At 38.5% G+C, this 14,396-nt stretch overlaps 1 protein-coding gene across 3 annotated transcripts in view; it reads left to right on the forward strand.

Annotated features, from left to right (window-relative positions):
- The window catches only part of CDK19 (cyclin dependent kinase 19), a 138,216-nt gene that overhangs the window by 71,696 nt on the left and 52,124 nt on the right, over positions 1–14,396 (forward strand). For all 3 annotated transcript variants that reach the window (XM_059700711.1, XM_059700713.1, XM_059700712.1), the window contains 2 exons: positions 2,059–2,169; positions 4,036–4,176. In XM_059700711.1, the coding sequence (XP_059556694.1) occupies positions 2,059–2,169; positions 4,036–4,176 (252 nt within the window). The remainder of the gene's footprint in view (positions 1–2,058; positions 2,170–4,035; positions 4,177–14,396) is intronic.

Consider the following 14,396-nt stretch of genomic DNA (forward strand, 5'->3'; position numbering starts at 1 on the left):
ATTGCAGGCAGCAAAGAGAACATATTTTGGGTAGAGACTTAAAGTCAAACTGTCTAAGTTGACCAATGCCAAGGAGTCAGAAAGAAAGGGAGACTAGTTGTGCCTAGAGCATTACCAGGATCCAAGTACTGCAAGTGGGGTCATTAAACATGCATAGTACTCTACTGAGTCTGGGAGCCAAAAATATTCAAAAGCAGAAAACGGAGTAAACTCTGCATCCCTCCAAAATGTCACTGTCTTTGATTCAATCATCAGTTAGGAGCATTTTATGTTTAACATTTGCATCTGAAGCAAGAAGTAGGGTTGCTTAACATTTCTTAGGCAGTGGAAACAGAAATAGAAGCTGATAGCTGAACCAACATCCATCTAATCACCCCTGTCTCCCTCCCACCAAGGGAGGACTATTAGATCTTCCTTGGTCATTTCTCTTCCAGTTCCTTTTCCCCACTTAGATCCACAGGAAATACAGAGACTAGCTGTAAAAAGTGGCTGGCTGGCTAGGTGCAGCCCAGCCTATCCCAGCTATTAACCTCTTAGCTGTGTTCCAGGGCACGTGTGTTGGAGGGAGAACCCAGGGAGTCATATTCGGGAATCCTGTTCAGATCATAGATGATAGGACACTTTCCAGCAAGGTTGTCAAGGTGTAGGTGAAGAGCAAGAGCTGAGGTGCAGAGCCAAAATGAGAGAATTGAGGAACTAGGAAATCTATCATTGAAAGTAGTAAAGAATTAGGCAACTGGGAAATAGTCTATAAAAGTTCCCTAGGATGGAGTTTAGAAGATTTTTTTTTTACATGTTTTAGGACAGGCACTTAAGGTATGCTTTACTCATTTAAAAATACTAGAATGGATAAGCAGTTTATTTTTTTCTGCCTCGTTGATCTGTCTGTATGTTTTCCTCACTATGTTCTGGGCTTTGAAGACACAAACTTCAGCCATAGTGGAGAAAGCGTGGACTTAGGAACCAGGCAGATCTGTTTAAAAGCAAATCTCTTCTCTTTCTAGGTGTTTGGTTTTGGTCATGGTATTTTTATTACACTGAACATCAGGTTCTGTGTGCATCATAGAGTTGTTATAAAAGATTAAATGAGAGAAAACATTTATGTATAGTCATCTTGCACATAGAAAGTATTTGATAGAAGTTTTGTTCTCCCTTTTTGTATCTTCCATAGAGGTTTAGATTTAAAAGGCATTCAATATATTATTCAAATTGAGTATGTTTCTCTGTACCTGTTAAATCTGAACCCTAGTTAAGGATAGTCTGAGACAGGCATATTTATCGGGCTCTTACTTTGAGCAGCTAATGTTATTGTTGTTAAATATTTAATGAAGCATCTGCCTCTTATATATGTGCCAATGCTAACTTTTCACTTGCTGGTTTGGTCTGTCTTTCCTTGTCATTATCGGAGTCCATCTTGAAGCTTCTATTTTGTGAAGTCCTATTCCTTTGCTCTATTTTTAGGACCATTTCACACGAATTTTTATCAGTGGGTATGAGAGTCATTCCCTTATACTCACTACTTTTCTAAAAACTGAAGGACTACACGCTCTACACATGGATGAGTGAAGGACTTGTTAAATTATCTTTCCTTCTTTTGTCAAATATTTATTGAGTATATTCTGTCTAGGGTGGATATAAACAATGTTATTACACAGTTCCTGCCTCTCAAGAAGCTTTTCCCAGCTATTAACCTCTTAGCTGTGTTCCAGGGCATGTGGAACATGCACATGTTCCACGTAAAAAAAAAAAAAGCACATATCAAAATATATTTAATTATTTCGTGATATGATAATACTTTTGTTTACTATTTCACATTTTACCATTTTAAAATGGCCTCATTTAAAACACACACACAGAAAATGGATTGGAAAGATATGCACCAAGATGTTGACAGAGCTTATCTCTGAGTAATGGTATTTTTGAGTGGTATTTTTTCTTTTATTTTGCTTATCTGGATTGTCTAAACGTGCAAAAATTGCATTTTGAAGTTACAAGAAATTCATCATTCTCCCCTCCCTGCTAACAGAATAGTGACTCATCTCTTCCTCTTGCCTGCAGCTTTTGCGAGAATTGAAGCACCCCAATGTGATCGCATTGCAGAAGGTGTTCCTTTCTCACAGTGACAGGAAGGTGTGGCTGCTGTTTGACTATGCAGAACATGATTTGTGGGTAAGTCTAGAATCACTTTCTTTTTAGAACTTTTATATAGGAACATAGAAATAAATGGATGAACTACCTATTGCTAATTCACACAAAGGATAACTTGCTTTGTTGATCGTAGTTCAAAACAAACATAATAAATATAAATGAAGATTTAAAAGAATTTGAGCAATACACATGATCATCTTATTTTACTGAGAAGATAGTATTTGTAATAACCAGAAATTTCACTTCCCACAATGCTAATAAGTGGGATATTGTACTTTTATGCAAGTAATTAATGGTAGTTTACTAATACGTCTAGTGAATTTTGCTCTCTTTTGTGGTACACACAGTAGTTCAAATTTAAGGAATTATGTACTTATATATAGTTTGTTTCCCTTTCTAAGATAAGGTTAACTTCTTTCAGCATCTTCTCATTTAAAACCGACTCCTCCAAATAGAAGTATGTATGTAGTTTTACAAATATTAGGGGTGTTTTATCAACATATAATGGAAGATAAAAATTCTAATTCCAATTCCAAACTTTTAAAGTTAGGATTCAGGGCATTTAAACATATTATCTGAGGAGCTTCTAAAAGTAAAAAAAATTCAAACTTGGCAGTAAGTTCAAATTTTGGATAATAAAATTTTGACTTAATATAGTGTGGTTTGTCATATATGTCAGTTATAAATCTGTTTAGGAATAACTTTAACAACTTATGGGTCTTGAAATAACTTTCAGAGTTAATGCTATTACTGCAGATATTGATAAGAACCTCCATTCTTTTCCTCTATTCTTTTCATGGATATTCAGTACCCATTTTGGCATGTTATGGACAGGGCTGGGGTGGAGAGGAAGGTGGAGATGGTGGTGTGGGAGGCAAGTAGAATTTCATTCCTGTCACTCAATCTTTTATAATAATAAAAGTGTAATATGCTAATTAGACTGGATGGCTGAATGACCTCCTGGACATCCTTCCGGATGACCTTCTGGAAGAAGCTGGGGCTGCAAGGGCTGAGCCCCTTGCATGAATTTCATACATCGGGCCTCTAGTACTTTTATAATACACAATATGACGTGGACATAAAAGTTGGATTATGATGATCCAATTTATTTATTTAAAAAGTAAATTCCCATTTTTCTCTCCTCCTTTCTTTCCAGTAACTATTAGAAATATCTCCTAATTTCATTATGTGCCAAAAGAAGATGGAACTTTACAATTCAAATATACATTGCCCTGACCAGTTTGGCTCAGTGGATAGAGCATCGGCCTACGGGCTGAAGGGTCCCAGGTTCAGTTCCGGTCAAGGGCATGTACCTTGGTTGTGGGCACATCCCTGATGGGGGGTGTGCAGGAGGCAGCTGATCGATGATTCTCTCTCATCGATGTGTCTAACTCTCTATCCCTTTCCCTTCCTCTCTGTAAAAAAAAATCAATAAAAATATTTTTTAAAAAAAGAGAAAATACACACAAATATACATGTAGTCAGTGTAATATTCAAATGCACTATGTGCTAACTTTTTATAGAATAGTAAAGATTTACAGTTTTTCTTCTCTTTAACCTTTCATTCTGTCAGTAGAGACTTTAACTAGTACTGTTTTTAAATAGGCTTTTAAATATCAACCCTTTTGAACCCTTTGGTCCTATTTAATGAAAATCTTAGTGATTTCTGTAAATCTAGTCATTATACCCCATTAAAACTGTCACATTCACCCCCAATATCAATTCCATTTTATTGGTTGGCCTTGTTATTCAAATTATTGTTCTTTGTGTCATTATTGGCCTTTAATAAGTATTTTTTAAAATATAGAGAACTTATTACAGTCTTATTTATGTATTATTGACATAGACAAAGACTATGTATTATTACAGTATTTTTTTTATTTTTAGCATATTATTAAGTTTCACCGTGCATCAAAAGCAAATAAAAAGCCCATGCAGTTGCCAAGATCTATGGTTAAATCATTACTTTATCAGATTCTTGATGGTATCCATTACCTCCATGCAAATTGGGTGCTTCACAGAGATCTGGTAAGTATGTTTATTCAAAATTAATATGTTTTCCCCCTTTCTTTTAAAAGATATACTTTTTTCTTGCTACAATTACAATAAACATTAATTATAGAAAATTTTGAAAATAAGCAGAAAGGAAGAAAAGAAAAGCCATTCATAAACCTATGATAAAAATTTACCATTATTAACATTTGGTGTATGTTCTTCCATTATATGTATGCATGGCTATAAAATATCAGTGTGATTTTCAACAAGCGATTGGTATAACGTTAATGGGATAGTCATATGTGAAAAAAGTACCTTTTGATCCATTTTGGTTTTTTTATTATTGCTCATCATTAGTAAAAACATTAATAATTAAAAACTAAATTCTCATTGTTTTTTTTCTTATAAGCTAAACTGAAATAATGACATTTCATCCAGTGAATTGAATGTTGTTATTGATATTCACAATAAATAAATGAATAAATCTCAAAGGTGGAATGCATCTATTAGGCTAATTAGCCACAATTCAAATCTTTGATTTTACTTTTGTATTCAGTACACATAAAGCAAACACTTATTAATGTCAAATTATATGCTATTCATCTTTGCATTGTTGTCATTTTTAATTTATGTTGTTCTTGAGAAGACAATGGGAACTGAATAATTGTAATACCCATGAGTTTATAATTGGAAGTTTTATTTTGCCCCCCACAAAAGTCATTTCATGATAATTTATTTCTTAGGCTTTTGGAGATGCTAGGTATATGGTAGGTATAAATCTAGGTCAACTCAGTTTTATTAATTGAGGATAAATACTTATTATAGAAAGGAATAAATACTAGTACACAAGGAGACCTAGTTAAGACCCCTTGCTACTTTGTCAGTCAGTCAGTCAGGCCTGTTCATCTGACTTGACCATTCAGACATATTGTACCTCAGTTTTAAACTGGAAGGTTCAAAGTCTTTCACATATCCACTTTACTATTAACCATGAGTCAGCATGGTTTTGATTCTTGGGTTTGTGAGGTTGTTCTTAGATTAAAGACTTCCTATATGAATGGTTTTAGATTTTAAGTTTTAATAATGTAATCTATGTGAGTTATATTTTTGAGGTCACAGTCATTTTTGAATCATCAATCAGAATCCTTTATTGACGATTAACTAGTTTCAACTCATTTCCTTTTTTCACAAAATTGTATTCAGGCATACCTTGGCGATATTGCAGGTTTGGTTCCAGACCACCGCAATAAAGTGAATGTTGCAATATAATGAGTTTTTGTTGTTGTTTCCCCAGTGCATATAAAAGTTATGTTTATACTATAGTCTGTTAAGTGTGCAATAGCATTATGACTAAAGAAAAATGTACATACCTTAGTTTAAAATATTTCATTGCTAAAAATGTTGTTCATCATCTTAAGCCTTCAGTGAGTCCTAAATCTTTTTACTGGTAGAGGGTCTTGCCACAGTGTTGATGGCTGCTGACTGATCAGAGTGGTGATTGCTGAAGGTTGGGGTGGTTGTGGCAATTTTTAAAAAGTGAAGTTTGCTGCATTGACTCGCTCCTTCTTTCACACGTGATTTCTCTAGCATGTGATGCTGTTTGATAGCATTTTACCTACAGTAGATCTTTCAAAATTGGAGTCAGTCCTACCAAACAGTGAAGCTGCTTTATCAATTAAGTTTAATCTTTCATTTTATCAGTAGAGAATATAACTATTCTAAACTCTTTTTGTCATTTCAACAATCTCAATTGCATCTTCACCAGGAGTAGATTCCATCTCAAGAAACACTTTCTTTGTTAATCCATATGAAGCAATTCCTTATCCATTAAAATTTTATTATGAGATTATACAATTTAGTCATATCTTTAGGCTCCACTTCTAGTTCTCTTCCTTATTTCTATCATATCTGCAGTTACTTCCACCACAACTTGGTTGTTTGGCACAGGAGGCCTAGTTTTTGATGTATCTTGGCTTTTAACATGCCTTCCTCACTAAACTTAATCATTTCTAGCTATTGATTAAAGTGAAAGACATGCAACTCTTTCTTTCATTTTAACTCTTAGAGGCCATTGTAAGGTTATTAATTGGCCTGATTTCAGTATTGTGTCGCAGGGAATAAGGAGGCTGAGGAGAGAGATAGGGAAATGGTCTGTAGGTAGAGCAGTCAAAACACAACATTTATCATTTAAGTTTGCCATCTCATATGGGAATGGTTTGTGGTGCCCTCCCCCAACTTATAATAGTAACATCTAAGACCACTGATCACAGATTGCCATAACAAGTCTATACTAATAATAGAGGAATATGCAAATTGTCCAAGACGCCATCACAGTAACGACTGAATAGCAGGCTGCATGGGGCGATCAGGCCAGCATGGGGGGCAGTTGGGGGCGACTAGGCTGGTAGGGGGCCAGTTGGTAATCAGGCCGGCGGAGGGGGGGCAGTTAGGGGTGACCAGGCCAGCAGAGGGGGGCAGTTAGGGGGGACCAGGCCAGTGGCGGGGGGGCAGTTGGGGGCGACCAGGCTGGCAGGGGGGAGCAGTTAGGGGCAGCCAGGCAGGCAGGCAGGTGAGCAGTTAGGAGCCAGTGGTCCCGTATTGTGAGAGGGATGTCCAACTGCTGGCACTCGGATATCCTCTGAGGAGTCCTGGATTGGAGAGGGTGCAGGCTGGGCTGAGGAGACCGCCCCCCCCCCCCCCCGGCACAAATTTCGTGCACCGGGCCTCTAGTATGCTAATAATGAAAAAATTTGAAATAATGCGAGATTACCAAAATGTGACACAGACATGAACTGAACAGATGCTCTTGAAAAGATGGCATCAGGGAGAACCAAGATGGTGGCATAGGTAAACACCAGTACTTACCACCTCCCACAACCACATCAAAATTATTACTAAAACACAGAGCAACCATCATTCAGAACTGCCTGAAATCTGGCTGAATGGAAGTCCTACAACTAGAGAAGTAAAGAAAACACATTGAAATTGGTAGGAGGGGTGGGGTCCGAAATGGCTTGGTCCAACACCCACGTGTGGTGTTTTTTTTCAATCAGGAGAGATATCTCAGCTGCAAATGCCTCCCATGAGGAGCAAGGGGTCCCAGCTCCACACCAGACCCCCAGCCTAGGGTTCTAGTGCCATGAGAGAAGCCCCTGTGACCTTGGGGTATAAAAATTGGGGATTGTAGCTGAGTGACACAGAGGCTACTGGAGACCCAGGCAGTTCACTTAAAGGGTCTGCACATGAACTTACATGGTCCCACTCCCTCTGAACTCCAGCACTGGGGCAGTTGCTTGGAGGGATCCAGGGACATATGAGGAGGAACTGGATTGTCTGGCATTGGAACAAGAACTCAGGACTGGCTCTCTCCCAGACAGTGGTGCTCCCAGGGGTCATTGTTTCTATGCTGAGACCTCCCCCATTGCAAAGCTGACTGGCAGCCACATCTAAGTTTCCATCAGCTTAGCTCACACTGTTCACTCCACCCTAGTGATTTCCTGAGACCATGCCCCATCCAATTTGTAGCCCCACCCAAGCTGTTTGCAGCAGCTTTTCCATATGAATGGCCTGTCCTGGCTCAGTCTTCAGATTTTTCTAAAATTTCTCAAACAAGCAGCAGCTGGCATCAGCAAGACTCTGCACTAGCAGCAGCCTGCCTTGCTTCACAGTTTGGCCTCGCCTGGGCACTTCCAAACCTAACACAAGTAGCAGCCATTTGCAGATAGCTCTGTAGCTCCTGCTGGGTGGCCCTAGTCAGTGGCTGACTTTGCACTGCCTGGGAGGCCCCAGAGCCAGTGCATCCAGTGGACAACTTCAGACCTTAGCAGATTACAACTCTACACAGCCATGAGTGACACACTCAAGGAGCAGACGCAGTGAACACCAAAGCCCCACTGAAGCAAGTCTTACTCCATAGGGGTGCCTCCTGCATAGCAGCTCTTCCACTATACTTGTAGCTAGTCCTCACAGCCATTTGGCCTAGAGGTCAGCTCCTCCCAGTAACATCAACAGCAATCAAGGCTCAACTACAACAAGACTGTGCACACAGCCCACACAAAGGCACACCTAGAGTGCCCCTCAGGTGACTGGGGAGGCTGAGCCACTGGCCCCTCAAGACACCTACTATGCAAGGCCACTCTACCAATTCCAGGAGACATAGCAGCTCTACCTAATACATAGAAATAAACACATGAAAGCAGCCAAAATGCGGAGACAAACATGTCACAAATGAAAGAACAGAAGAAATCTCCCAAAAAAGAATAAATGAATTAGAAGCAAACAGTCTAATAGATACAGAGTTCAAAACAATGGTTAAGGGTGCTCAAGGATCTTAGTGAGAGCTTCAAGGGACCTAGTGAGACTTTCAAAGATCTTAGTGAGATTTTCAAAGACATAAAAAAGGATCAGTCAGAAATTAAGCACACACTAACTGAAATAAAAGATAATTTACAGAGAACCAAAATGGTGGCATAGGTAAACACCGGAGATTGCTGCCTCGCACAACCACTTCAAAAATACAACTAAAAGACGGAACGGACATCACCCAGAACCACAGGAAGGCTGGCTGAGGGGAAATTCTACAACTAGAAGGAAAGAGAAAAGCATATGGAGACTCAGAGGAGGTGCAGTGCGGAAGTCAAATACTAAGGTGCGGAGGTGCGGGCGGAGTGGGCTGGCGGCTGAGGGCATGGTTGTCTGTTTCAATCGGGAGGGAGTCTCAGGCTCTGGGCTCCAGATCCAGGCGAGTCTCTAGGGATCCAGACTCAAACGGGAGAAGCGGGACTGTCTGGCATAGGTCGGAACTCGAGGGCAGTTTTCTCTCCGAGGTTTGCAGCGGTTGCTGGGTCTCTGAGAGGCAGAGCCCCGGGGGACGGGACTGAGAGCAGCCATAACTGCTCGCTCCATTGATCCCGTGCGACCCACCTGCCCAAGCCCTGCACAGAGCCATTTGTCGGATAGCCTCAGGCAAGGGCTAGATAAGCACCTCCCTAGAGGACAAAAGTTTTCCCACTGCAGACACAGCTGATTCTCACAGCCACTTGGCCTGGAGTTCAAATACCCCCTAGTATTACCTACAACAATCAGGGCTTAACTACAACAAGACTGCGCACAAAGACCACTAGGGGGTGCACCAAGAAAACATAAAAAATGCGGAGACAAAGAAACAGGACACAAATGTCAGAAATGGAATATATACAGCTCAAAACCACACTTTTAAGGTCTTTCAATAATTTTCTAGAAACTGCCGATAAATGTAGGGAGATCCTCAAGAAATCTAATGAGACCCTCGATGTTGTGATAAAGAACAAACTAGAAATTAAGCATACACGGACTGAAATAAAGAATATTATACAGACTCCCAACAGCAGACCAGAGGAGTGCAAGAATCAAGTCAAAGATTTGAAATGCGAAGAAGCAAAAAACACCCAACCGGAAAAGCAAAATGAAAAAAGAATCCGAAAATACGAAGATAGTGTAAGGAGCCTCTGGGACAGCTTCAAGCGTACCAACATCAGAATTATAGGGGTGCCAGAAGATGAGAGAGAGCAAGATATTGAAAAACTATTTGAAGAAATAATGACAGAAAACTTCCCCCACCAGGTGAAAGAAATAGACTTACAGGTCCAAGAAGCACAGAGAACCCCAAACAAAAGGAATCCAAAGAGGACCACACCAAGACACATCATCATTAAAATGCCAAGAGCAAAAGACAAAGAGAGAATCTTAAAAGCAGCAAGAGAAAGAAACTCAGTTACCTACAAGGGAATACCCATACGACTGTCAGCTGATTTCTCAACAGAAACTTTGCAGGCCAGAAGGGAGTGGCAAGAAATATTCAAAGTGATGAATGCCAAGAACTTACAACCAAGATTACTTTATCCACCAAAGCTATCATTCAGAATTGAAGGTCAGATAAAGAGCTTCACAGATAAGGAAAAGCTAAAGGAGTTCATGACCACCAAACCAGTATTATATGAAATGCTGAAAGGTATCCTTTAGGAAGAGGAAGAAGAAGAAAAAGATAAAGATACAAATTATGAACAACAAATATGCATCTATCAACAAGTGAATCTAAGAATCAAGTGAATAAATAATCTGATGAACAGAATGAACTGTTGCTCATAATAGAATCAGGGACATAGAATGGGAGTGGACTGACTATTCTTGGGCGGGAAAGGGGTTTGGAGGACGCGGGAAGAGACTGGACAAAAATCGTGCACCTATGGATGAGGACAGTGGGTGGGGAGTGAGGGCGGAGGGTGTGGTGGGAACTGGGAGGAGGGGAGTTATGGGGGGAAAAAAGAGGAACAAATGTAATAATCTGAACAATAAAGATTAAAAAAAAGACAATTTACAGGGAATCAACAGTAGAGTAGAGGATGCTGAGAATCAAATCAATGGCTTATAATATGAGGAAGCATAAAAAACACCCAATCAGAAGAGCAAAAAAAAAAAAAAAAGAATAAAAATATGAAAATAGTGTAAGGAGCCTCTGGGACAACTTCAAGCATACCAACATTTGCATTATTTGGGTGCCAGAAAGAGAAGAGAGAGAGAGAGCAAGATATTGAAAACCTATTTGAAGAAATGATAGAAAACTTCCCCTACCTGGGGAAAGAAGTAGACTTACAAGTCCAGGAAGCACAGTATGTCCCAAACAAGAGGAACCCAAAGAGGCCCATACCAAGACACATCATAATTAAAATGCCAAAGGTTGAAGACAAGGAGAGAATCTTAAAAGCAGCAAGAGAAAAGCAGTTAGTTACCTACAAGGGAACACCCATGTGACAGCTGATTTCTCAACAGAAACTTTGCAGACCAGAATGGAGTGGCAAGAAATATTCAAAGTGATGAATAGCAAGGTCCTACAACCAAGATTACTATATCCAGCAAAGCTATCATTTAGAATTGAAGGTCAGATAAAGAGCTTCACAGACAAGAAAAAGCTAAAATATTACATAAAATGTTGAAGGTATTCTTTAAGAAGAGCAAGAAAGAACAAAAATATGAACAATAAAGTGGCAATGAATACATATCTATCAACAATTAATCTAAAAGTAAAAATAAGTGAACAAGGAATCTAATGAACAAAATAAACTGATGAATAAAATAGAACCAGAGGCATGAAAACATGAAACAGACTGGCGAATCTCAGAGGGAAGGGGGGAGGGGGGACGGGAAGAGATTAACCAGAGAATTTATATGCATATATACTTTACTGATGGAAACCAATAGTAGGGTGGTAAGGCCTGGGGCAGGGCAGGAACTGGGTTAGAGGGGCGTAGTGGGGGACATAGGGGGACATCTTTAGTACTCTCAACAATAAAGATTAAATAGAAAAACTAGAACTGCAATTGCCTCTCCAAAAAAAAAAAAGGAAGGAAGGAAAGAAGGAAAGGAAAAGTTGGTGCCCATAGACTTGCTTGATCCAAACCTTCAATGTGTAAAAAATGCAAAGTCCATAAAGTGAAGGAAAATAAAATGAGACATGCCTATATTTTATTCAAATAGCATAGATTAACACATTTAGTTTGTGATGTTACCACCTGAATGTTCACTGGCACTAAAACTCATTATGACCAGGACTCAGTTTTCTCCCATCCAGACTTGCTGCTGCTTTAGTGCCTTCTATTTTGGTTGTGGCACCACTTTCTTCATAGCCTAGAAACTTCTTCTATTCCTTTCAGACCCTTACATTCCATATCTAGAATTTGCCTAAAGTATCTCCTCTGTTAATGTAATTTCATCTCTAGTGCCTCCTTCCTAGATTAGGCCCTGATTATCTCTTTCTTGTAGTTTGGGTTTAGCCTCTTCACTTGAATCTTTGTCAATAATCCCTTTCCCTTTCAGTCCACTGTAGACCTTTTGACCTCAGCTTCTGTTCACGAACTTTGAAATAGTTCCTCATTGTTTACAGACTAAAGCTCTAGTTCAGCGGTTCTCCACCTGTTGGTCGCGACCCCTTTGGGGGTTGAATGACCCTTTCACAGGGGTCGCCTAAGACCATTGGAAAACACATATATAATTACATATTGTTTTTGTGATTAATCACTATGCTTTAATTATGTTTAATTTGTAACAATGAAATTGGGGGTCACCACAACATGAGGAACTGTATTAAAGGGTCGCAGCATTAGGAAGGTTGAGAACCACTGCTCTAGTTCCTTATTTGGCTTCCAAGATCTTATCAGATGTATCTTCAACTGCCTTTAAATATTTTCTTTAAATATGGACCCATATAATCTTTAACTTAGACACTGTTCTGTTGAACTATTGATTGTTCCTTGTATCCTCCTGAGCTTTCCTGCTGAATGGCCTTTATTTCTCTCGTCTTAAAACTCCTTACCCTGTCTCTACATATTCAAATACTATCTATCTTTCAGGACCCACACATACATTAAAACTTATCCTCATATCCATTTCTATTTGGAAATCATCTCTCCTTCTTATTGGTTGCTGTTGTACTTAATCTTTACTTCTCTTCTGGCGCTTATCTATTAGTATCATAATAATTTATATAGATTTCTAAAAGATGTTCTTGACCATAAACTTCTTGAGAGAGTAGGGTCTAAGATTCATTTGGTGTATCACTATTCCAGTACACAATGGGTACTGAGGAAACAGTACGAATATTATTATGGCATGTTTTTGGATCAATAGCATATATTTTGCATTTCAATACAGTCTCCAATAAATATCATTTCTTTGTATGTGCCAAGCCTGGAGGGGGATAGTACAACTATGACTGCATCAAAGACCTCCTTAGGCATTTAGTTTGAGAGAAGAAATATGACATGCATACCGGTATAAACAGTTACACTGTAAGAGAGATGAGAGAGAATGTGGTCATGGCTATGGGAGAAGTACAGACCTAAATGCTTTCAAGGTTAGAAAAGGTTCTGAGTTAGGGTAAAAGGGAAAGCTTCAGAGAGGTACCATTTGACCTGGACTTTGAAGGGTGAGTAGAATTCAAATAGAGATTTGAGAGGTGAAGTTAACCTATGGGAGTATTGACTGTGAAACTTCTGGGATGGGAAAGCACTTGAATCATCCCAAAAGGTTGTGTAGTTCTGTCTGGCTCAAAAATAGATAAGTTGAATTAAGGTAGTATGAGGTAAGACTAGAAAATATGGGTTGGAGCCTTATTGAAGAAGGCCCTAAATATTAGGTTACGGAGTTTGTTTGTGTTTAAGTGCTAAACGTTTGTGAGCAAGAGAATGAATTTTCCATGGATGAATTATTGTTGCTTCTTCCATAGCATGAACACAATCTTGAAAATATGTTCTGAACAGGGTTCTGATCTAGTATGACACTTGCTTGTATTGTACCCACACATTTACCAAATGCTTCTACTCCTTATGTAAGTAACTCTAATAAGATTTGAAACTTTGAACCAATAGGAATCTAGACTGTGACACCCTACTCAATTCTTTTCATTGATCGTGAGTTCTGTTACCTGAACCATATTGTCATGGTTTTGCCAAAGTATTTTCAGGATAGAAGATTTAAGTTGTATGTTTACTTTTGGATATATTCTATAGTAGATAAAGAAATATAAAGTATAGATATGGTCTTAAAAGGAGCATGTTGGAGACATTTGAAAAATTATTTTTTGTGTGAGCTTAAGAGTAGATTTGTAATTTTAGTCAACAAGTAATTTTTTTAATGCTTTATTTCCTATTTCTGTAAGAAATCTGGCTTTACATTATTTGTTTGTTACAACTGTTTCAGAGTATGTACCATCTCTAAATTAGAGGGTTAGAGTGAATATAAATTTTTAATGTAATTAGTTTAATTCCTAAAACTTAAAAGGTAAATAAAAACGAGTGTTTTAGCCTTGGCACACGTTACAGAATCTGAAGCATTATATCATCAATGAGGTTGGTGTTTTTCATTGTGATTGATTTCATATCTGGAACAGTATTTTAATTATGTCATTTAATCCTAGAATTTAATATAGAAATAGACTATATTTAAAGTCACCAAAAAGATTACTCATATCGAGGAATTGCTTTAAAAGGAAAGGAGAAAAGAAGCTAAATACATTCATCTTGGCTGAGAGACAGTGAAGTAGAGACATAAGTCTATAAACATTTGGAACTTGTAAACAAAGGGGGAAAGATGTATTTTAATTTTATAGCAGTATGTAGCTAAGAGTAAGAAGATGAAATATAGTGTGACTCATTTTTATGAGACTACTATTCTGCTAGGTTGGAAGAATGCCAAGATATCGTATATCTTTTTCAAAATTA

The sequence above is a fragment of the Myotis daubentonii genome, chromosome 6 (assembly GCF_963259705.1).
Source record: "Myotis daubentonii chromosome 6, mMyoDau2.1, whole genome shotgun sequence".
Classification (NCBI taxonomy): Eukaryota; Metazoa; Chordata; class Mammalia; order Chiroptera; family Vespertilionidae; genus Myotis; species Myotis daubentonii.